We start from the raw sequence: 24,474 nt of genomic DNA on the forward strand, positions 1-24,474 counted from the left end.
TTTGTTATATGTATATTTCTGTTCTTGATTAAGTGGTGTAGGAGGTTCTTCTGTTCATGTCTTGCTTTCATTAGCTAATGAATAAAAATAACTGCTTTGGGCCTGATAGGGCTGAACTTAGGTAGGTGGAGAAGACAGAACTGAATGCTGGGAAGAAGGGCAGAGTGGGAGACTCCATGGATATCCTCCTGAGAAGGACGCTGGTTAGAATCTTGCCAGTAAGCCACAGTCACATGGCGATACACAGATTACTAGAAATGGGTTAAATTAAGATATAAGAATTAGCCAATAAGAAACTAGAGCTAATGGGCCAAGCAGTGTTTTGATGAATACAGTTTCTGTGTGGTTATTTCAGGGGCTAAGATAGCCAGGTGTCCAGGAAGAACAAAAGGGCCCTCCTTGTAACATTTAAGGTATTGTGTTTGTACAGCTCATTTAAAAATGTAGTGTATAATTAAGAAATATAGATTAATAGGTAGTCATCTATAACAGTCAAGCTTCTAATCATGTTATTTAAGTTTTCTTAGATATATAGAGATAGATTTCAGATAGATAGTCTTCAAACCTTTCAAAAACTATAGAATATGGCATTTAAAATGTTTTAAAAGCTTAAGACATTTCATGACAGCCAGACACATCTACTCCTGGCATCACCAATTACTTCAAGAGGAAGATGAGCATCAAAGAGGCTCCTTATGGAGTTTGCATTTGGGCAAGAGACTGCTTTTACCTGGACTGTTTGATGAACTGGACGTGTAGGACCCACAGAGAAATGACTGCTGAACTTGTCTAAAGGTGAGATGGTCCTTTGGGGTTCCTGTTACATGAAAGAGTCTGCCAGACATTTTGCAGGACACAGAGGAAAATGGTTGACAAATTGTCAATATAGGCAGAACTGTCTTTGAAATTTCCTGCTTTATGGAAAAGTGTGCTAGATACTATGGGCCTATAGGCTGAAGATGTATGCCTCAATGGTACAGAAGAACTTTGGGTGACCATCCAGATAGCGAGATGTCTCTGTCATTTCTAGAGTTTTGGAACTTGCTTACAATGTACTTCCTGTTTCCTTAGGTAATATTTCTTTCTGTAGTCTTTGATGCAGTTGAAGAGTAGATAGTAATAATATAGCTTTCCTTATATATGATAAAAGATAAAATAGATATAAATATTGTAACTGTAATTCTTGCTTTGATAACTGTTTTATGCAATTTTACTATGTTAAAGTTAAAATCTTCCTTTTATATAAACAGAAAGGGGGAGGTAATATGGGATTCCCCTCTGTATGCTGTGAATTCCATTGGTTAATGAAGAAACTGGCTTGGCCTGATAAGGCAGAGTAGAGCTAGGCAGGGAAAACTAAACAATGCTAGGAGAAAGGAAGCAGAGTCAGGAGAGCTATGGAGCCACCACCAGAGACAAAAATGCTGAAACTTTTTGGTAAGCCACCTCCTCATGGCAATACACAGATTAATGGAAATGGGTTAAATTAAGATATAAGAGTTAGCCAGAAATACGTTTAAGCTATTGGCCAAACAGTATTGCAAATAATATAGTTTCTGTGTGGTTATTTTGGGGCTGAGCAGCCAGGAACAAAAAAGCAGCCTTACTACAACAGGGGTGTCCCCACGTTTACCTGTCAAAGGGACTGAGGGGCCTTCTCACTGAAAATACACTGTTTGTGCAGTATTATGTATGAGGAGAGGAATACAATTAGAACCTGTTCCAAGCAAGACACAAAAATTACAGCTGCAACGAAAAAAGGGACTCTGACCAGGCTATCTCAAAATCTATGTTATAAGTCCCTATTCTAGGTGCCAGATGTTGCTGGGTCTGATTGTCTTCCTTGGGGAAGTGTTGTGGGAGCTGTGGGCCTCTTCCCACAGCCTAGCTCCCGGCCGCATGGCTAGCTTATAATAACAACACACAAACTGTATTCATTTAAACAATGCCTGGCCCATTTCTATTAATGTGTGTAGCACCAAGGTACACTTACCGGGAAGATTCTAGCCTACGTCCATCCTGGGTCGGAGCTTCCTCACGTCTGCCTCAGAGAGCAGCGGCCTGGCATCTGAGCTCACTTCCTCTTCCTCCCAGCATTCTGTTCTGTTTACTCCACCCACCTATGTTCTAACCTATAAAATAGGTCAAGGCAGTTTCTTTATTAGCCAATGACCTTCCTCCATCAGGGAAGGGGGGTGAAAATGCATGATGTCAGCAAACACAGATTCCAGGAATCAGGTAGAAGGCTTACAGCAGGAAACATCACTTGGTGGCTCCTTATTGGCTTGGCACAATCAAGACATCTGACAATGACAGACTCCAGGTTGGCTCCTTTGGGCTGGTAGGCCTTATCTTCCTACACAGATATACCTATGATGGCCATAACATCTAGCAAATGTATGACTACAAAATAAGACTTTTCTGAACTCAAAGTAGTTTTTCACTGAAAACCAGAATACGTATGTGCTGTGGGATAATGCTTTTGTATGCTATAAACACGTATCATTCATATTTAATAGAACACTGGATGTCCAGTAGCCAGGCAAGAAGTATAGGCAGGACAACCAGACTAGGAGAATTCTGAGAAGAGGAAAGGCAGAAAGTCAGTCACCAGCCATATACAGAGGAAGCTAGATAAGAATGCCTTACAGAGAAGAGATATCACACCACATGGTTAAGCAGAGACAAGAATTATGTATGAAGTTAAATGGTAAGAACTACTCAGTAATAAGCCTGAGCAATAGGTCAAACAGTGTATAATTGATATAAGCCTTTGTGTTTATTTTTAATTTTGGTTTTTGTTCATTCATAGAAGCTTATCAAAATACTCATTTTATGGTTTCTCCTGGATTTTTTGTTTTCTCTTATATAACTTTTCTACTATAGAGAGCAATATGCTTTCTTACAATAGTCATTAGGGTCTTTAATTGCTCTGGGAAGGAGATTCCTCTATGATGGCAGGAAACAACTAAACTAGATTTAGTATAGGGTCCTGTGAGAGGGCCCTCACAGAGTTTCCTGAAGGCAAAGGATTACTATGAATATCCCTTGTTGACCTACATTCATTAGTCTAATGACTGCCTTTGCCACACCTTCTGCATAATCCAGAAGGGACATGCATTCTCAATGAATTATGCTTAGAAAAAAACTTTGTTTCTAGGAACACCCTGTTTACAATCCTTCTTAAGGTGACCTTGTTTGCCACAATTATAACATTTGGCATTTCAATTTTTCCTCAAATCTCTCAAAATCATCTCTCCTATCCATGCATCATCATGGTCATGAGATTCAATATTAATTAAATCTTGAATCTATTCCTCTGAAGGTTCTGACCTTGCCTTTAATCACCTAATTATCCTTTTGTAAAGAGAATTGATATTTTCTTTTTTTAACAAAAAATTTCCGCCTCCTCCCTGCCTCCCTTTTTCCTCCCCCTCCCCTTACTCCCCACCCCTACTCCCCTCCCCCTCCCTCTCCAGTCTAAAGAGTAGTCAGGGTTTCCTGCCCTGTGGGAAGTCCAAGGTCCTCCCACCTCCATCCAGGTCTAGAAAGGTGAGCATCCAAACAGACTAGGTTCCCACAAAGCCAGTACATGCAGTAGAATCAAAACCCAGTGTCATTGTTCTTGGCTTCTCAGCAGCTGTCATCGTCTGCCATGTTCAGAGAGTCTGGTTTTTATTTTCAAGCCAGAGATTCAATTATTTATCTAGTTTCTGAGTTTGGTATCATTTTGTTTACTGCTAAAGTCAGTCTTTCTTTGTTAAGAAATCTGTAAAGGCTTCCATTGAGTCCTGTATAACTTTAGTAAATGACTCAATTTTCTTTCCTATTTATCCAATTCTGTCCCATGCATTCAAATCTGCTATACGACTTAAATCCAGTGTATGGTCATCATATGTAGATTTCTCTTCTATTGTAGCATATCTCCTTCTCCACATATTTGATCTTGGGGAATTTCCCTACATCTAGCTCTACTCCATTGTTCAATAATCTCAGCCTCTTCTCTGAATCAGGTACTCCACTGTAATTGTGAACCAGGCTCTAAAACACCTTTAACCAGTTGTATCCACTCTTGAGGGATAATTCTATTACAAACTGACCACAACTTTAACATTTGCTTCACAAAAGGTGAATGCATGCCATCTGAGACTATTGCTACATTGAATCTCCTTAAATCTAACATTAGCACAGAAGTCCAGTTACCTGTAACAGAGTCTTTGCCATTTGGTAATTCTTGTAAAGTTATACCTTACAGGATATATTAAGTTTGGTTGTTTGAAAACCTTAGGCCGTTCCTCTCTATTCTTATAATGCAATATTGAAATTGGTTCTCCATTAGATTTCTGTCTGAATTTGAATATCTGTATGATTTGTTTTATTAGGTTTTCTAAGGCCTATATCTTAGCTCTCAGATTAACCAACTTTTTTAGTGATAAGACAAAATGATAAAGCTGATATTGCTTACAGTTGACATTATATAAATCTTATCTAAATTAGTTATCCTACCATTTAATCATTCCACTTTCAAACTGTCTAGCACATTATCATACAGAGACCCAAGTCCGTCCATTGTAATGTTTTTTCCATATTTTAATGTGGGAAAAACTTTCTTTTTTAACTAATTCCTCCCTTTAAGAATCCCCAACTGTCTTATGAAATCTTCCACTGATGTTGATGAAGATGTTAAGCTTATTGCTAATACACCGAACAGTGAAAGCCTGACTGAATTTCAGGGCAGCTACCTAGTTTGAGAAACCCCAAGAAAGTGGTTCAGGGAGAGCTCGCCAGAAGAGAAAAAAGAAAAACCTAGCTGGTAGGGCAGTGACTCCTGTTATGTATAGCTGGTAGGGCAGTGACTCTTGTTGTATATGGCTTTTTTGTGTGTGTGTGAATTTGTACCTCAAACATTTGATGCCAACTGTAGCATGAATAACAAAAACCTAGAGACGTATATTGGAGTTGAACATGAAGTTCAGAAAAGCATAACAGCCAAGCCACTAGAGAGCTTGTATCGCTATGAAATTTTCAGTTTGAAAGAGTGCGAGTTTCTGTCTCATCTCACCTTATATTCCTCTCTAGTGTTGGGATTAAAGATGTGCAAAACGACTGCTCAGCCTCTATGACTGACTAGTATGGCTGCTAGGATTAAAGGTGTGTGCCACCACCACCCGACCTCTATGGCTGACTAGTGTAGCTGCTGGGATTAACGGTGTGTGCCACCACTGCCTGGTCTCTATGGCTGACTAGTGTAGCTGCTGGGATTAAAGGTGTGTGCCACCACCACCCGACCTCTATGGCTGACTAGTGTAGCTGCTGGGATTAAAAGTATGCACCACCACTGCCTGGCCTCTATGACTGACTAGTGTAGCTGCTGGGATTTAAAGGTGTGTGCCCTGGCCTCTATGGCTGACTAGTGTAGCTGCTGGGATTAAAGGTGTGTGCCACCACTGCCTGGCCTCTATGGCTGACTAGTGTAGCTGCTTTGCATTCTGATCTTCAGGCAAGCGTTATTAATTAAAACACATACGAAATATCACTGCCATTGTCTTTATTTCATCAAAATGGTAATAGGAGCTCAAGTACTCTGGACTGACAGCTGCAGAACCTGCACAGGACTGAACTAGGCCCTCTGAATGTGGTTGACAGTTATTTGGTTTGATTTGTTGTTTGGGAGCTGTCAGTGGGACGAGGACTTATCTCTGATTCATAAACTGGCACTTTGGAGCCAATTCCCTATGGTGGCATATCATTCTCAGCCTTGATACACAGGGGAGGGACTTAGTCCTGCCTCAATTTTGTATGCCAGACTTTGTTGACTCCCCAAGGGAGGCGTTAACCCCTCGGAGCAGTAGATGGTTTAGATGGGGGAAGGAAGAGGATGAGAGAAGAGGAGGGGGAAACTGGAGTTGGTATGGAAAATGAAAAAAAAATGATAAAAAGAGTGCCTGTCACATAGTAGGTGGTACTAAAATTTGTTGAATTGAATGGGACTGTCAATAGAAATGAACATTTTTTAATGCCTTGCTGCTTAATGTCTTCTACATCCAAGACAATAAATGTTTACTGTATCTTCTAGTTGTTTTAGAGCTGTGTATCTTACAGAAACTTGCTAATCCCTCAAAATTCTTTCTTCCATCCTCTATTGGTAACTGTTTTATCATGGTATATTTTACATGCAACAAATGTAAAAATATCAAATTTATAGACTGATCAGTTTATGTATGTGTATATATACATGTAACCATTACTTATACTGAGAATCAGAACATTTCCTTTTTTTACTTCAGAAAGTTCTTTATTACTCTATCCAATCAATAATAGTTTTTCAGGACCTGTAGAAATGGCTCAGTACTTTGAGCTTTTGCTCTTCTTCCAGGAAACTTGAATTCAGTTCCTAGTACACATATTATGTGGCTCACAACTGCCTATAACTTCAGCTCTAAAGAATCTGACACCTTTCTTCTGGCCTCCACAAACACTGATATATACACCCAAATAAAAGTTATACAAATAAAATATTTTTAAAACAATAGTTTTTCTAATCGAGTTAACCATTATTCTTACTTCCCTAACCAAAGTATATAAAAATGAACCAAAACAACTCACATTTTAGAATAGTAGAATTGAAATATTTTGAAATGTAAGGGCAAACATTGAAACAATTAGAAAATTCAACATAAATACTGGTTGTGTTTTAAGACTTTAAGACAATCCTGAAGCCATTTTTGACAATTCTGAATCCTCTCAGCCTCTGTGCCATAGTGCTTCCCCTCCTCCCATGGGAACCAAGGACCTAACAGCTACACTCGCACGTACTCAGTTCCTGAACAATTACCCATATACGTAGGCTTTGGTTCGGTCCCCTGGGAAACGGGGTCAAAATGACCTCTTACCTCGTCTGATCTGGCAACAGCTCTCCAGTCAATTATTGGTAATAGCCCTTTCAAATAAGCCAATCAGAATAGTCAAAGAACAACCCCCTTGCTTCTGTGGCCCCTTTAAAAGTAGACTGTACCCGCTATTCGGGGTCCCTCAGCTTCCTGAATGCTGGGGGACCCTGTCATGACAAAATTAATAAAATCCTCATGCTTTTGCATCGGCTGTGGTGTGGTCTCTGGGGGTGACTCCTTCTCGGTGTTTGGACGCTAGAGTCCAACAGTGTTGTTTCACAAAATGAAATACATGGGTTAAAACTAATGGAAATAGAGACAGTGGGGAGTAGAGGCATACTAGGTTGGACAAAGCAGGGGGAAATGGAAGTTGATCACTCATTTTCCATTGCCATCCACCTGGATGTGGTGTTTGTGTGGAAACAGAAGTGAGAAAGGCCAATTTTATCCATCTGGATGTCACTCCCATGATGGGGCTCCCTGCATTGGGAAAGCTGTCCTACCACAGTGGCTCATGTCATAAATAAATCTAGGGTGTTTTAAAAAATGTTTTTAATTTTTATTTATCTTTGTTCTCTGTGAATATGTGTGCAATTTCTATGTGTAAGCATGGGTATTCTCTTGTCTCTGCCTCCCATCTCCCCTTCCTGGGATTATGGACATGTGCTACTGTGCCCAACTTTACACATGTTCTGAGGAGTTTAACTCAGATCCACACACTTGCAAAACAACCACTTTTACCCACCAAACCTTCACAGTTGTGAATCTAGTTTTTGATGAAAAAAAGAAGATGTCAAGATTTGGCTGAGTAGAAGTATTGTTTGTGACAGCCATCTACTCAACTATTTGCATTCAAGTAACATGGGTATGTCATTGCAACTAAGTATGATTAACTTTGTCATACTTGAAAATATAATGAAGCCTTTACTCAAGTATCAAGCTTTCCAAACATGTGACTTATTTACATCTATATATTTACATCTTCAATTAAAATTAATAAGAAAGGACTTCAGTCACAGTTTCTCCTTATAAAACTTTTATTAATGCCAGAAATGAAATAGTAAAAGTGAAACAAAATTGAAAACTCAGTGTCATTGTGAGTACAGAGATGATATGAACAGGGGGTACTAAAGGAGATCATTAAGAAGAGGAATGTTTGTGGGGCTTCTTTAGTTTGAACACTGAACTACATGTCATGATGATTCAGTTGATTCCATCTCTATAGTGAAGCAACTACAGATAGGTTTTTGTGCCTTTATAGGCAGGCTGTGTGTGCCTCAGGTCTTCTTCTTCCCTAAGGAAAGCTTAACTCCTCACCAGTCCTGGGTTTGTGACTTTCCCAACTTTCAGGTTGAAGGCCTCCTGTTCCCCATCCTGCACAGGGGATAAAATGGAAAGGAGTTACAGAAAACAGTAAAATTAATATCAATTGGTTCCTAGAGTTCCTAAAAAGGTGTCCACTGCTGTGGCCTCTGCTATTATTCCTACAACAAACCAAACCAAGTGCTGGATTAGAAACACAGCCCTCATATATATATATATATATATATATATATATATATATATATATATATATATATATATATGATTTAGATGGCATCACTTTGTCTCAGTGGTAGGTTTCTTAGGAGCATTTGCTGTCTCCAGCTTCCAAATTACTTGTACTTTGTTTTATTGTGCTCTTATGCAGGCTTCCTTCAGCAGTTTCATCAAAGCAGGGCATAATTGTATACATCCTGAAAATGATGTCATCTTTCACTTTGTAAAAGAGTGCCTATTTAGGGCACTCTTGTTTTTAATATATCTAAAAGGGTTGTATTACTTATGTACTAATATTGAAAATACATTCTTAGAAATGTTTTGTAGATAAGATAAATTTGAATATTGAGTGAAATTCCCTGCTGGCAACTTCAGCTTTAACTTCTATCTTCATCCTTGTGTGGCTCTTGTCCCTTAGGGTTATAATTTTTCTGCACTAGCTTTTATCTCACACCTGGGAAAGCTCTGCTCCTGTCTATAAGAATTGACAGTCTGCAGTCCTGGATTCCTGCTTGGGATTTCTGTGATTGTCAGTTACAAGAAAAAGAAGGAACTTCCTCATAGGCTCTAGCCTGTGTGTTGTGGTTTGGGGTTGGATATGAGGTGCAAGTGTACTAAGGTCCTTGAACTTGTTTAAAGAACTTGACACTTCCCCTATTTTTCCACACTGAAAAAAAAGATGTATACACATCTGTTTTGAAAACCAAAGTGGTTTCTTGTATGATATGAAAAAATATTTTGTCATTTATTTTCATTTGAGGCAGTGTAAAATGTTGACATCCGATGTCAAAGTCTACAACTTCTTTGTCTACACTGATCCTCATAGAACTGGCTGCCTATTTGATCCATCTTCATATATAAGAAGCAATTGCCAGGATGAAGTGGCAGAGCTGGAACTGTTAATTTCCCAGTTCAGTTATATCTTCTCTCTGTAAGTGCTCTGAAAGATCAGAAAGAAAATTCACTAACATGCCATTCCCAACTGAGACCTTTGTTTTGGGTTCCTCAGCCTCCAGAACCATGAAGGAAACAGCTGAATTTTCAATCTCAGGACTTAAGTCATTTTTCAAGTGGAGGAGAAAAACAGTCAGGAAACCCGAGAGCAGAACTCTTTGTTAAATTTGAAACTTCAGTCAGGATGCAAAATAAACAAACAAACAAATTAATTAATAAGCAGATAAATGCATTAATATATAGATAATTTTTCTAGTCATTTCTATCACTTAAAAGCTTTAGTCCCTATAGGGAAACCAACAACAATGTTCCCTGAGGTGCTAAAAATTTCTCTGCCAGTCCCTATAGGGAAACCAACAACAATATATTCCCTGAGGTGCTAAAAATTTCTCTGCCAGCATCTATCAGCTTATAAAGCAAAGAAAAATGTTTATTGTATATGAGACTATGGTCAAGAATAGATTTCAGACTGACCACCAGGAGGTACTATAGCATTGTACAGAGTTCCTTACTGGAAATGTTTCCCTTTCAAATACCAAAAGCACCAGTGCAGATCACCATGAAAAGGTGAGGTAATAGCTCATCTTATGTCTGCAGGTATTTCCTACAGGTCACCAAGACTGACTCAGTTGTTGGATTTCACCAGACTTCTCAGCAGTAATATAATGCAGAAGAATAGCACTACCATTGATAGTCTGGACAACTATAAGCCCGATGTTGTGCCTCAATTCTGTGAGTGATTTTGGTCAATATGTTTACTCTCCTGTTTCTTGGTTTTCTTTTCTTCAAAGTGAAAGCAATACTCTCTGCCATGTCTTGTTTCTCAAGTCTTAGAAGATAGGAAAAGATACATACAAAAGCATGCTGGGCAAAAGGCAACAGTGTCAGAATAGCGAACTAGTGCTACTATTGTCATCTAATATGCTCATCATGGAGCCTTTACTGAGGAGTTACACTTCAACTTTTGCCATTCCCTAATATCTACACAGATTCACTACCCATCACTGGAATTGTGTTGTCTTGGGAATTGAAATGCCTGAATTAATGAAGTCTTTGGTGTAAAGACTTTAGATGTACCCGCCACCATTGCTAGATTTGATCTCCTCAACTACGTCTTCAGTGGTTGTGACAAGACCAGCTCCAAGTCCCCTTTGCTGGGGTAATTTATTATTATAATCTAAGTGTAGAGGACAAGATTTCACATACTGAAGGCAAATTATGTCATCCTGTTGGTACTAGTTCCAACTTTTGCTCCAAATACTCTATTTTGACAAAAGTTTAACAGGGTATTTGGAAGAACATTTTTGTAATCTTTTGCTGTTGCTGTTCCTACTTTGCCTGAATGAATGCCACTTTTTTACTTCTCCACCTGTGGCTGTAGCACTCTCTTTCTCTTTGACTATGGAATCAATGTCAAGTATCCCTGAGGCTGGAAAAATGAACATTTGCTGCAGGCTCTCGTGTTGGGGACTGGACTCCCTGAACTCAGTGCATAGGCTTTCTTCTAAAAGCTTTTACCAAGACTCCCCAGAACACACATTTTTTTCTTGGTTTTTGCCCTATACTGGCCATTGGTATATTTTTTGAATGAAAAAAATTGCAAACATACTCCCAAACTTCCCTGCTGCACAATTTGCCCAAGCCCACAACTCTCACACTTTGGATTGCCTCTCATCAATCCACTCCTGCTTGGTGCTCTGGAGAGCTTGTGTCTTCTGCTTATCCACTTGGACATAGTCTACTCTCTGCTCTTCTGAAAGAAGTTTCTGAAGGGGGAGAACAAGAAGGCTTTAATTTCATCTTAATTTAAATGTTCTTTGGCAAATTACATTTGCTTCCTCTCCTCCCTATATAAATTTGACATTATATGTGTATTATGTTTGTAAGCATCTCTTTAGTTGTTTTATTTGCTTAGATCAATAGGATCTAAGTGGAAGTGATTTATGCTGACACTAAGTAGAAGCATCCTGAAACTCAGTCTCCCCCCCCATAGTTTTCCAAATGGCCTTTTAATCTGATTCTACATCATCTGTCCAAGTCACATTCACCGGCATTTGTCTGAATGCCTAATATAATTTCTGTACTATCTGTTAAGATTCTTCATGATCCATAGACTCCTACTGATTTCTCTTTGAAAAATAAAAAAAAATGTAGCTCCAGAAATATCTTAGCATACCAAACACCTGTAGATGTATATCAGAGAGGTGGTACACACAGGCAGCGCACATGCACTTTCTGCTTTAACTGAAGAAAGCTAGAATCTTTACAATGAGCTTGACCTGCCGGGGTTGCATTAGTCACTTTTCTCATTGCTGTAACCAAAATCTGATAAGAAGTCACTTAAGGGAAGAAGAAGGGATTATCTGGGCTCACTGTTAGAGGGGAGACAGGCTTTTATGGGTGGAGAAGGCATGGCAGCAGGTATGTGAAGCAGATGGTAACCTTACTCCCACACTCAGTTAGCAGAGAGCATTGAATGCCAGCATTGAGTTCTATTTCATTCATTCCATTGCCCCCGGGGAATGGTCCTGCCCAGAGTTCAGTAAAGATGGGTCAGCCAGCATCAGTTAACCTGATCAGCTTGTTTTCTCCTTTTTAATCAGTTAGGGACCTAGCCACTCATTTCTGAGTAGGTCTTCTGTCTCCAGCTAAAACTCTGGAGAACTCCCACTTAGACACCTCCATAGAGGGCTATCTTCTAGCTGAAACTCAGTCTTCTCTCTTTTTTTTCCCCTCTGACAAGAGCCTTGGATTGAAGGTTGTCTGCAACACAAAGAACCTGGCCTATAAAAGTCTTTCTCAGGAGTGATTGCTAAATGTTACTTTGTTTCTGTAAGCACCTGAAATTGTCTGCTTTGAGTGGCTAGCTTACTCAAACTGACAAATGTATCTCCTGTATTGTTTCTCTCACTCATCTCACTTCAATGCCAGAACAGTGTTTGGGAATGTAAAGAGACACATAAATGGAATCATTCTATACATTCTGTTCAATAGGTTGCTTTTTATCATCAAACAATACATTCTTAGTGTGGATCATGACCATCCCTTGCTCACATACCATCATCATGAGGCTGTCAAATGTGTGATATAAGTTAATAGCTACTCACTTAATAACCACTCAATTCTCATAGTCCTTGATGTATGTGGCATTATTTCTGATCCCTACTGTATAGAGAAGAGTACTACCCAATGGAGTTGAAACTGCATTCAAGGGCATTCACTGAGATCCACTTCAACTTAGAGCTCCTTTCACCATTCCTTAAGAACTAGACAGACTAAGCCATTACTTGTTCCCTAAACAAACTCTTCCTATGCCTCAAGAACCTGTATGTGCCTTACCCTCATCTCTGCCTAGGGACTTTTTCTATAACTTCTATGGCCCCAAATTCAGAGAGCATGAATATTACATGTATCTGCACACAGGCACCTAGAGAAAATATCCTAAAGAAAACATACTGGGATTTAATTCTTTCTGGGGGTCAGGATTAAGGTTAATTTTAGCATTTTGATTATAGACATCTTCTAAGATCTAAAGAGAATACACATGTTTGATCATTAGAAAAATCTCCAGCAGTGGGATCAGAACCTGTCCATGGCACACAAGCTGGCTTTTTGGAACCCATTCCCCATGCAGGGATGCCTTGCCAAGTCTTGACGCAGGAGGAGGAGTTTGGTCCTGCATCGACTTGATATGCCATGCTTTGTTAACTCTCATAGGAATGGAGAAGGAGTGGATGGGAGTGGGGAGTTGATGAGAGGTGGGGCAAAGGTACAGGAAGACAGGAGGGAGGGGAAACTGTGATTGGTATATAAATAAAAAAATTAAAAAAAGAAGAAAAAGAAAAATCTAAGCAAAAACGAAATCACCTGGGAATCATTCCTACCTGTTTCACAGGGGCTGGTGATGCTGAATTGAAGTCCAGGGCCAAATAATCCAGGCTGAATTTCTTTGTCCAATTAAGAGCACTACTACTCATGGAATTGACTGCTCTATATTCTTCCTAGGAACCAACATCACAAGACTGAGATTAATAATGAATATTTAAGGGTGCATGTGGGGGAAAAAAAACTAGTCTGGGCTTCATCCAAACAGCTGCTGCCAGATCATAAAAGGGTGATCTGGGGCCTGCACATTTGAGTAAGAGTTGACATTTCAGCCAGGCATGGTGGTGCATGGCTTTAATTCCAACAGTAAGGAGTCAGAGGCAGGTGGATCACTGTGAGTTTGAGGACAGCCTGGTCTACAGAGTGAGTTCCAGAATAGCCAGAACAGTTACACAGAGAAACCCTGTCTTGAAACAAACAAATAAGTTGGCATTTCATATACAGTACCATAAGGTGTTAGAGGCACTTGCTGCCATGTCCAGGTTTTAAAAAATGATTTAATTTTTTTATGTGCATTATTGTGAAGGTGCAGGATCCCATGGAATGGGAGTTACAGATAGTTGTGATTTGCCATGTGGGTGGTTGGAATTGAATCTGGGTCCCCGTTTTTGTCACGACTTGGCAACAGCGCCACTTGCTGGATAATAGGTACTATGGCAGTTTTCGTTTCCAACATGAATTTTACTGTTTTGGTTACCAATACAATGGGTTATATCATGCAAGGTTTATATGACTATGGGGATAACTTAATTTACTGGTTACTACGTTTCAGTATTCTTTTGCATATTCTATCATTTAGGAAGAATATGGCCTCCTAAGAACCATACAATCTTTACTAGAAACTCATGCAGGTCAGGAGATTCAGGATTCAAAAGAGACAATAATAAAAAGACTTGAAATGATTGAAGAAATTATTGGAGCTGGTGAACAGAGTAAGAAGGCACAAGGACAGGATACAATGCCACCACCAGCTATTAGAACTGGCTTACCCAGGGTTTTAGCGACATACCCTATACTTAATTCTGACAAAGCATCAACTTCTAAAGACTCAAAGGGAGTCAGAGAAGCTAGATGGACACCAATAGCAATGAATGATCTAAAAGAAATTAAGCAAGCTATTGTTAATTTTGGCTTGCACTCTGCATATGTAAAGGAAATGATAAGGACTTGGGCTTCTAATGCTAGAGCTACCCCCTATGATTTCCATCAGTTAGTGTCTGCAGTTTTAGATAATGGACCTTCCTTGATGTTTGGAATTTATTTCTGAGAAGAATCCAAACATATGGAACAGCAAGGAAGAGCAAAAGGTGTTGAGGTTTCCCAAGATCAAATTCTTGGTGCAGGAGAATATGCTGATCCACAGGTCCAAGCTCTTTATGACGATGAAATACTGTGTCTATGTCACCAAGCAGCTTTAAATGCTTGGAATAGGATACAAGTTCCAGCAAAAAGGGTTGAATCATATACCAAAATTAGGCAGGGTCAGAGAGAACCCTTTATTGACTTTTTGCAAAGATTAATTAAGGCTCTGGACATAGGGGTAACAGACCCAGAAGCTAGACGAATACTTCTTGAATCTCTAGCTTTGGAGAATGCAAACATAGAATGCAAAAAGATAATTGGGCCTTTAAAGTCTAGATCAGCACCTATGGATGAATGGATTCAGCATACGATGAATGTTGAGATGTTTAGCTATAATGATGAATCTTGGGTAGGAGAAGCGATTTCCAAAGCAATGAGGAGACATCAAACTGCCAGGTGTTTTAATTGTGGTAAATTAGGACATCTGAAAAGGGATTGCAGGCACAGAATTTCTAGGAATAATATCTCCTCTGGGAATGACAAAATAGGAGACCTCAGCCTTTAGGTATATGTAGGAGATGCGGTAAAGGCTGACATTGGTCCAACGAATGCAGGTCAACAACAGACAGACAAGGCAACCTGTAGTTGGGAAACTCCTTGAGGGGCCTCTCGCAGGCCCCCAAGCCAACAGTGGCCCAGTCATTCCCAGTCACAGTGGAGAACGTGCCTCACCAAGAAAATTAAAAGCTCCAATTTCTGCTGTAAAAAGTAATACTGGTCTAAATGATGAATTACGCATGGAGGATGAGTCAAAAAACCCAGTAGGACAGAGTAAATGTATATTTTGGCAGACTTCTATTAACGATCAAAGACCAAAGCTAAGAGTCTGTATAAATGGCACTTTTATTGAAGGCTTATTAGACACAGGTGTGGGTGGAAGTATCATTACCCCAGAATCTTGGCATCCAAATTGGCCTCTTCAAGAGGTAGATGTTCAGTTCCTGGGAATTGGAACCCTATCTCGTGTAAAACAAAGCACAAGATGGCTTGAATGCATAGGGCCCGAAAGGCAAATAGGAAGACTAAGGCCATATATAGCTAATATTGCAATAAATTTATGGGGCCGTGACCTGCTACAGCAATGGAATACCCAGATTAACATTCCTGTAGTTCCAGGAACTCATAATTCTGGGAAGGATATGATGAGGTATTATGGAAAAAGGTCACCAGCCATTCAGGCTGTACAAGAACATACAGCAAATACCAAACCTTTAGAGGTACCAACAGCCCTACCTTTAAAATGGCTAACTGAGAAGCCAATATGGATCAAACAGTGGCCTCTAGCTGAAGACAAATTACAGGCATTGGAACAGCTGGTGCAAGAGCAACTAGATGCTCAACATATTGAAGAATCAACCAGCCCTTGGAATTCTCCTGTGTTTGCTGTAAAAAAGAAATCTGGTAAATGGAAAATGGTGACAGATTTAAGAGCTGTCAACAAGGTAATTCAACCTATGGGCCCACTACAATCTGGAATTCCTTTGCCTTCTCTGTTACCAAAAGGATGGCCTCTTATAGTTATTGATTTGAAAGATTGTTTTTTCACTATACCGTTACAAGAAAAGGATAGAGAAAAATTTACCTTCACAGTGCCTACTTATAATAATTATCAGCCTAATAGGAGATATCAATGGACTTTCCTCCCACAGGGTATGCTCAATAGTCCTACATTGTGCCAATATTTTGTAAGTAAGCCATTGGAAATAATTTGTAAACAATTCCCCAAGTTCATAATTTATCATTACATGGATGACATTTTGTTATCTGATTCAAATAAAGATACTTTAGAAAGGATGTTTGAAGAAGTAAAGAAAGTCTTGCCTAGGTGGGGATTACAAATTGCCCCTGAAAAGATTCAAAGAGGAAATTTTATTAATTACCTAGGTTACAGAATAGGGTTAGAGAAAATTAAAACGCAAAAGGCACAAATTAGGAGAGACCGGTTAAAGACTATTAATGACTTCCAAAGATTGTTAGGAGATTTTGCTTTATTGATAGAGATTTAAGGTCAATTTTGTTATATGTATATGTATATTTCTGCTATTGATTAAGATATTGTGATTGTGTAGTTCATTAAAAAATGTAATGTATAATTAAAAATATAGGTTGTTAATAGATAATCATAATAGTCAAGTTTGTAGTCATGTTAGTTAAGATTTCCTAGATGTACATAGATATATTTTAGATAGGCATTCTTCATATTTTTCAAAGATTATAGAATATGGCATTTTAAATGTTTTAATAACTTAGGGTTTTTCATGACAATGAGACATGTCTGCTCCTGGAAACACCAATCTACTTCAAGAAGAAGATGGGCATCGAAGAGGATCCTTATGGAGTTTGATAGCCATTTGGGCAAGAAACTGCTCTTGCCTGGACTATTGCATAAACTGGACACAGAGAACCCGCAGAGAGAGGATTGCTAAACTTGCCTAAAGGTGAGATGATTTTAAGGGTTCCTGATTCATGAAAGAGTCTGTGAGACATTCTGCAGGACACAGCAGATAGTGACTGAACTGCCTTTGAAATTTCCTGCTTCATGGAAATGTCTGCTGTATACTGTGGGCCTGTAGGCTGAAAATGGATGCCCCAATGGTACAGAGGAACTTTGGGTGACTGTACAGGCAGCGAGATGTCTCTGTCATTTCTAGAGTTTTATTTCTTGTTTGCTTAGGTAATATCATAACCTTCTGGAGTCGTTGATGGAGTTGAAGAATAGTTAGTTATAGTTATAGTTTTCCTTAGTTATGATAAAGATAAAATAGATATAAATATAGTAATTTTTACTTGATAACTGTTTTGTCATATGTAATTTTGCTATGTTAAAGTTAAAGCCTTGCTTTTTTTGTTTAAACAGAAAAAGGGGAAATGATGGAGGAAGGTCATTGGTTCATTAATAAAGAAACTGCTTGGCCCTGATAGGTTAGAACATAGGTGGGTGGAGTAAATAGAACAGAATGCTGGGAGGAAGTGGAAGTGAGCTCATTCACCATTTTCCCCTCTCCCGGGCAGACGAGATGAAGCTCAGACCCAGGATGTACGTAGGCTAGAATCTTCCCGGTAAGCGCACCTTGGGGTGCTACACACATTATTAGAAATGGGCTAGTCCAGGTGTGAGAGTTAGCTGAGAAGAGGCTAGATATAATGGGCCAAGCAGTGTTTAAAAGAATACAGTTTGTGTGTTGTTATTTCAAGGCATAAGCTAGCCAGGCGGCCTAGCTGGGCAGCAGGAATGTAGCCCACAGCTCCTACTACAGATAAGGGTTAATGTTCATAACATAGAAGAAACACCTGAAACTCAGTAACAAAAACTAATAAAAGAAGATAACAAAATGGTAAGCAAGTACATTAAAGATACATAATGTCATTATTAATTTGTAAAAGACAAATGAAACCCACTTCATACTGATTAGGGTAATTCTTACAAAAAGGGGGAGAATATAAATGTTAATATGTGGAGAAATTTGAAATCTTTGTGTTTTGCTAGTAGGAATGTAAAATGGCATGGTCATTGTAGAAGACAATTTGGTGTTTCCTTAAAACATAGAATGTATTCCTCATTGTCCGCTATGTTCAGCTAGTCCGGATTTATCCCATGCTTTTTCAGACCCAGGCCAGCTGGCCTTAATGAGTTCCTGATAGAACATCCCCATTGTCTCAGTGTGTGGGTGCATCCCTCGCGGTCCTGAGTTCCTTGCTCGTGCTCCCTCTCCTTCTGCTCCTGATTTGGACCTTGAGATTTCTGTCCGGTGCTCCAATGTGGGTCTCTGTCTTTGTCTCCTTTCATCGCCTGATGAAGAAATACTGAGAACTCAAGAACAATCGCAGTGGGTTTTTGATCCTACTGCACGTACTGGCTTTGGGGGAGCCTAGGCAGTTTGGATGCTCACCTTACTAGACCTGGATAGAGGTGGGCGGTCCTTGGGCTTCCCACAGGTCAGAGAACCCTGATTTCTCTTCGAGCAGATGAGGGAGGGGGACTTGATCGGGGGAGGGGGAGGGAAATGGAAGGCGGTGGTGGGGAGGAGACAGAAATCCTTAATAAATAAATTAAAAAAACAAAACAAAACATAAAAAGTATGTATATGGTCCAACAATTTCACCTGTAGGCAAATACTCAAAAGCTTTGAGAAAGCAGGTGCTCAGATATATTTTTGTATCTGATGTTTACAGTATCATTATTCACAACAGCCCAAAGTTGGAAACAACCTACATGTCCACCAAACAGTAAGTGGACAAAGAAAATATAGTATGATCTTATTAAATAATATTCACACACATTACATATATGAATATTAAAAACACTATGCTAAATGAAAGACAGATACAAAAGAATATTGTATGCTTCCACTTTTTAAACATTTATCAGTTTGTGTGTGCACACACAGGCCACAACACACGGTTGGCTGCCTCCATATTGGAAGAAGACTCAGGTCATAACAGTTGCTGGTCAGTATCTTTATCTGTTGAGCCATCTTAACAGCACTAGCCTTACTTTTATAAAGGACCTAGAATATAAAGATGTAAAATAGAACAGAAGTTACCAGGGACTTGGGGAAAGTGAACAGGGAGTGAGTTTTTATTGGGCACAGAGTTTGTGCTTGAAATGATAAAAATAGCCTGGAAATGAACAGTGGTGAAGTATAAGTAACATAGTTAATCATATACTTCAAAATGGTTAAAATGGCAATATTTATTTATTTATTAAAGATTTCTGCCTCCTCCCCGCCACCGCCTCCTATTTTCCTCCCCTCCCCCAATCAAGTCCCCCTCCCTTGTCAGCCCGAAGAGCAATCAGGGTTTCCTGACCTGTGGGAAGTCCAAGGACCACCTATCTCCATCCAGGTCTAGTAAGGTGAGCATCCAAACTGCCTAGGCTCCCCCAAAGCCAGTACGTGCAGTAGGATCAAAACCCATAAAATGGCAATTTTTGTGCTACATGTACTTTACTATAATAAATTGTATATTAAATAATATAAAATGTTTATAACTGTTCTATTTGCCCCTGGATTTGAAAGAATCCAAATGTTCCTCGGTGGGTGAGTGGGTAAACAAAATGTGGACAATCCATACAAGGGAATGTTACTCAGCAATGAAACAGTAGTGACATGTGTATCAATTTGGATGAATTTCAGATCATATTCTGAGTAAATTAGGCCAGACTCAAAAGTATTGTATGATTCTCTCTCTATGTAACATTCTTGACAATCCAAAATGATAGTTATAAAGAATAGATCAGTTGATACCAGGAGTTTAGAGTGGCAGTATGGTATAAAGAGTATAAAGAGATAGAATGAGTGAATATCTGGGGTTGATGGCACCATGTTCAGCATTCTCTCTCTCTCTCTTTCTCTTTCCCTCCCTCCCTTCTTCCCTCCCTCCCTCTTTCCCAACTATCTGTCTATCTAAATTCATCTATCTCTATATACCCAAACTCAGAGAACTGCAAACCAAGAAAAACTGTACCAGGGACCCCCACAACTTCCTTATTTGATTAAAATCCAAAGGGATTGTAAGCCATCATGTTAGCTGTGACTATCATATTGGGCAATTGTGTGGCACATGGTATAAGCAAGTCATTTCAGAGTATATTGTAAACTGAAGTTAAAACAAATGCAGCTGAATGAGGTAAGACACCCCCCTCACCTTTTTCACATAGTACTTTGCTCACATCTACCATCAACCAGTATTGCCTGCTCTTCAACTTCTGTGTCATATTGTTCAGTAATACACATTCATTGACAACCTATACACATTTATGCAAGTAATCAATATTTAACTGTGTTGTTTATGAAATTACCAGTCTTACTGTCTCAAATATCAGAAGCAAACTGCTGGTGTCTGGAATAACTTTACACTTGCTTCCATAATGTTTTAGGTTCACTTCCCTTTTCTGTTCTCCAGAGACAGAGCACAGCTGTTCAGGATCCTTTACAGGAATATTTTCTTCTAGAAGTTTCCCAAGGGCTATTACTAAGTGTAAGAAATATTGGGAAGAACACAGCAGATTTATAGATGAGTCACTTCCCACCTGCATATAGTTAAGTGAATCACAGCACAACTTTTATCAAATAAGACAAAATGAAGCAGTCAGCTGTTACTGTCCTAGAGGTAATCCATTTTAGACTTTTATTTTTATATATTTTAATACATCCTTTGAAAATTTCATAATGCACACAATGTACTTTAATAGCCTTGTCTCCTCATACATAGGAGGATAAGATTATCTTCTTAAGAGTATATATCAGGACCCACATTGGAGCACAGGACTGAAATCTCAAAGTCCAAATCAGGAGCAGAAGGAGAGAGAGCACGAGCAAGGAACTCAGGACCGCGAGGGGTGCACTCACACACTGAGACAATGGGGATGTTCTACTGGGAACTCACCAAGACCAGTTGGCCTGGGTCTGGAAAAGCCTGGGATAAAACCGGACTTGCTGAACATAGTGGACAATGAGGACTACTGAGAACTCAAGAACAATGGCAATGGGTTTCTGATCCTACTGCATGCACTGGCTTTGTGGGAGCCTAGGCAGTTTGGATGCTCAACTTACTAGACCGGGATGGAGGTGGAGGTTCCTTGGACTTCCCACAGGACAGGGAACCCTGATTGCTTTTCGGGCTGAGGGGGGGGGGACTTAATTGGGGGAGGGGGAGGGAAATGGGAGGCGGTGGCGGGGAAGAGACAGAAATCTTTAATAAATAAATAAATTAAAAAAAAGAGTATATATCAGTGTCTTGAACATCATCCTGGCTTAGCAGGATGGAGCAGATCTCTTCAAAACCTAATGTTTATAGTGAAATTCTCTCTGGAATTTCCCGTTTCTATTTTGTGAATAGATACAGTTCTAGCTAAAGAATCCACATTAAGAGAATAGGGTAACAGGACAAAAAGGAGATATTAACACTCTTGAACTGTGAATGGATAATCAAAGGACAAACATGTAACATCTTTACACACTCAAGTCTACAGAAAGACCCTAAAAGACAAATCTTCAGAAAGTTCAGAGGCAGGTGATTTTATAAAATAAAGCCTCCAAGAAACTTGTTTTCACAGCCTGGACTTTGGACATTTAGAGAAGTACAAACCCATTGGAATCATACAGAACATCACAGTTTTCTGAAAAAAGAATTGGCTACCATTTCTATTTTCCATAACACAGACTTTAGGTCCTAGGTTCTCATGAAATAATGTGGACTTCAAATGGAATAAAAAGCTGAATACTGCAAGAAAGAAAACCAACTTCAAGGGAGCTGAGGAGTGACTCTGAAGATAAAGTGCTTTGCACTCAAATGTTAGTGTCTCAGTTCCGATCTCCAGAACTCACAGAAAATATAGGCATGATTACATACATCTATATTTCAGGTACAGGGTTGAGAGAAGACAGATGAATCCCTGGAATTCTCTGGCCAAGCAGCCTAGCAAATCAGTGAGCTTTGGGTTCAATGAGAGACCCTATCCTAAGATTAAGGGGAAAAAAATGGTAAGGCGAACAGAGATAATGGAAGACTCCTGATGTCAACCTTTGGCCCTCACATGTATGTGCATACACATGTGCACATGCACCAATATGCACATATGCATACACATATACTACACACATGCACACCCTTACAATACACTTTTAAAAAGAAAAAAGTAAATTAGCTTCAAATTAATTTTCTCCCAATCTAAAAAAAAAGTGACCTGGTTTTACAATCAAGTGTGCTTTATGACTGAACAGAGACTTCTGAGGAATGTGCTTTTATCATAATGAACTCTCAAGCTTATAGATTTGGAGAGGAAAAAGAACATAAAAATACAAGATTACCATTTGGATGTAGCTTTCTTCTTCTTCTTTGGAAGAAGGAGTGGCAAAAAATCTTGCAGAATTAATACCATTTCTTTGTGAAGAGAGAAAGCTGGTTCGATTGCTAAGACCAAAAAATACAGATGAGGTCAATGCAATGTCTTACAGCTGCTGTGAAACATAGCCAGGAACAGACACAGCCCTGTGGGGTTTGAGTCCTCCCCTTCCAGACATAGCTTCCTTTTGGCCCAAACAATTCTTGAAGAAGACACTTCCCAGTAGCCCTCTCCCACCCTGGAGCAAATGCTTCCCAACTATTTTTTTCCTAAGCCCATCATGTAACACATACAAATACATCTTTTTTAGTAAACAACAACAAATTAAGAAAAATGTTTCAAAGTAATAAAGCTGACTGACAGAATAAAAAAAATATTCCAAAGCAAAATTTAAACAAAAAAACAATCAGACGACAACAACCCTCCCCTCCCTTGGGGTCTTTTTGCTTCCAAAGTAGCCAGAAGAATGAAAGTGTACTCATTCATCTGAAAGGACAAGAAAGACAGTATATTAATTTCTTACTTCCTTCTGAGACAGAATAACAGGCTATGTGTCTCTACAGTTCAGCCTGGAAATGAAGCTCTCTGCAGAATTCTGCTTTACAAAGTTAGCATGTCTGCATGGGTATGGTGGTGCATCCCTTTACCTTTAATCCCAGAACTCAGGAAGCAGAAAAAGGCAGATTTATGTGAGTTCAATGCCTTCATAGTCTACATAGTGAACACCAGGCCAACCAGTGCTACATAGAGAGACCCTACCTCAAAAAAAGTTACCATGTCCTGTGGCATTTATCATGAGCTAGGAAAATGCAGCTTATAGAAGGTAAAATGAACAGGCACATGTGTGTTAAGGTTTGTGTACCTAGCCCATAAACAATCCCATTTTCTCTGAAAGTTCTTTTCTCAGATACAATTCATAAACTTGGAATTCTCTAATTAGTAGTATTATCTGTGCACTACTTTATTCCAATCTGACAGAATCCCTTAATTTTGTCTCCCTTGGAAGTCTGTATTAGGATTATAAAAATAGTCCATCTTAAAAAAAATAGTCCATCTTTGTTGGTTCTGGAATTGAAGCATGTAAGCAAGCTTGGAGTCTGTAATTAATAATATTGGACAACTTGACTACTTCTAGAATCAACTAAAACACAAGCAGCTGGGCACAGCTGTGAGGAATGTTCCTTATTCTATCATTTGAGGTGAGAAAACCCACCCTAAATCTGGGCCACACCTTCTGATGGCAGCTCACATAAAAAGATGTGGAATAAAGCTTTTGCGTTTTTACTGCTTGCCTTCATTCTCATTAGCAAGTTCATCTATCCTGATGCTTAGGCATTCCTTCACTGGTGTTAGAACCTATTTCTTTAGGATTCTAATGGAGACTAAAGACCAGGATCTCTCTGAAAATTCCCTGGGACTCCAACACCAGATTAGAACTTTTGAGACATCTAGCATCATAGACTGAACAACTACTGTATTCCTGGCCTTTCCGTTGGGAGACAACCATTGTTGAACTACTCAGACAACATCCTGTAAAGCACTTTAACAAATTCTCTTTTAATATATACATATTTGAAAAAAATATACATATTTGTTCTATCAGTTCTATTTCTTTGGAAAACCCTGACTAATACAGAGCAGGATCATGCAAGAAAGAAAAGAGCTCTTCAGAGAACAGGAAGAGAGAGACATTCCCAACTCTGCTATTTCCAGGCTTCAGAATCCAGAAGAACCCAGTCACATACCATCCTTTGTGGTCTAGAAACCACTCATGGTTCTTGATCACAAGACCGACTACTCCTTTGGCTCCCTTAAGCAAGATGAAATGAGTTTCAACCACAAGAGATCTAAGATTTGAGGCTTACCAAGGCACAGTGTGAGTCCTGGTTAGAGATGTGTGTTCTCTGATGGTGGAAAGGTTTCTCAGGTCCAAGGGAGGTTGCCGTACTAAAAAACAGTACAGGTATTCGGCATAGTTAGTACTCAGGAATTTTAAGC

At 39.3% G+C, this 24,474-nt stretch overlaps 1 protein-coding gene across 3 annotated transcripts in view; it reads right to left on the reverse strand.

Annotated features, from left to right (window-relative positions):
• Positions 1-11,035: 11,035 nt before the first annotated feature.
• LOC121436921 (GRB2-associated-binding protein 3-like) overlaps positions 11,036-24,474 on the reverse strand; it is a 99,979-nt gene continuing 86,540 nt past the window's right edge. For 2 of the 3 annotated variants that reach the window (XM_041636817.1, XM_041636816.1), the window contains exons 7-10: positions 24,342-24,423; positions 22,442-22,544; positions 13,268-13,384; positions 11,036-11,149 (exon numbers count right to left, since the gene is read on the reverse strand). In XM_041636817.1, the coding sequence (XP_041492751.1) occupies positions 11,036-11,149; positions 13,268-13,384; positions 22,442-22,544; positions 24,342-24,423 (416 nt within the window). The remainder of the gene's footprint in view (positions 11,150-13,267; positions 13,385-22,441; positions 22,545-24,341; positions 24,424-24,474) is intronic. The other variant, XM_041636818.1, reaches the window with a different exon arrangement.

This window comes from Microtus oregoni, unplaced genomic scaffold (assembly GCF_018167655.1).
Source record: "Microtus oregoni isolate MIOR12 unplaced genomic scaffold, Mior012 000050F_007, whole genome shotgun sequence".
NCBI classification, from domain to species: Eukaryota; Metazoa; Chordata; class Mammalia; order Rodentia; family Cricetidae; genus Microtus; species Microtus oregoni.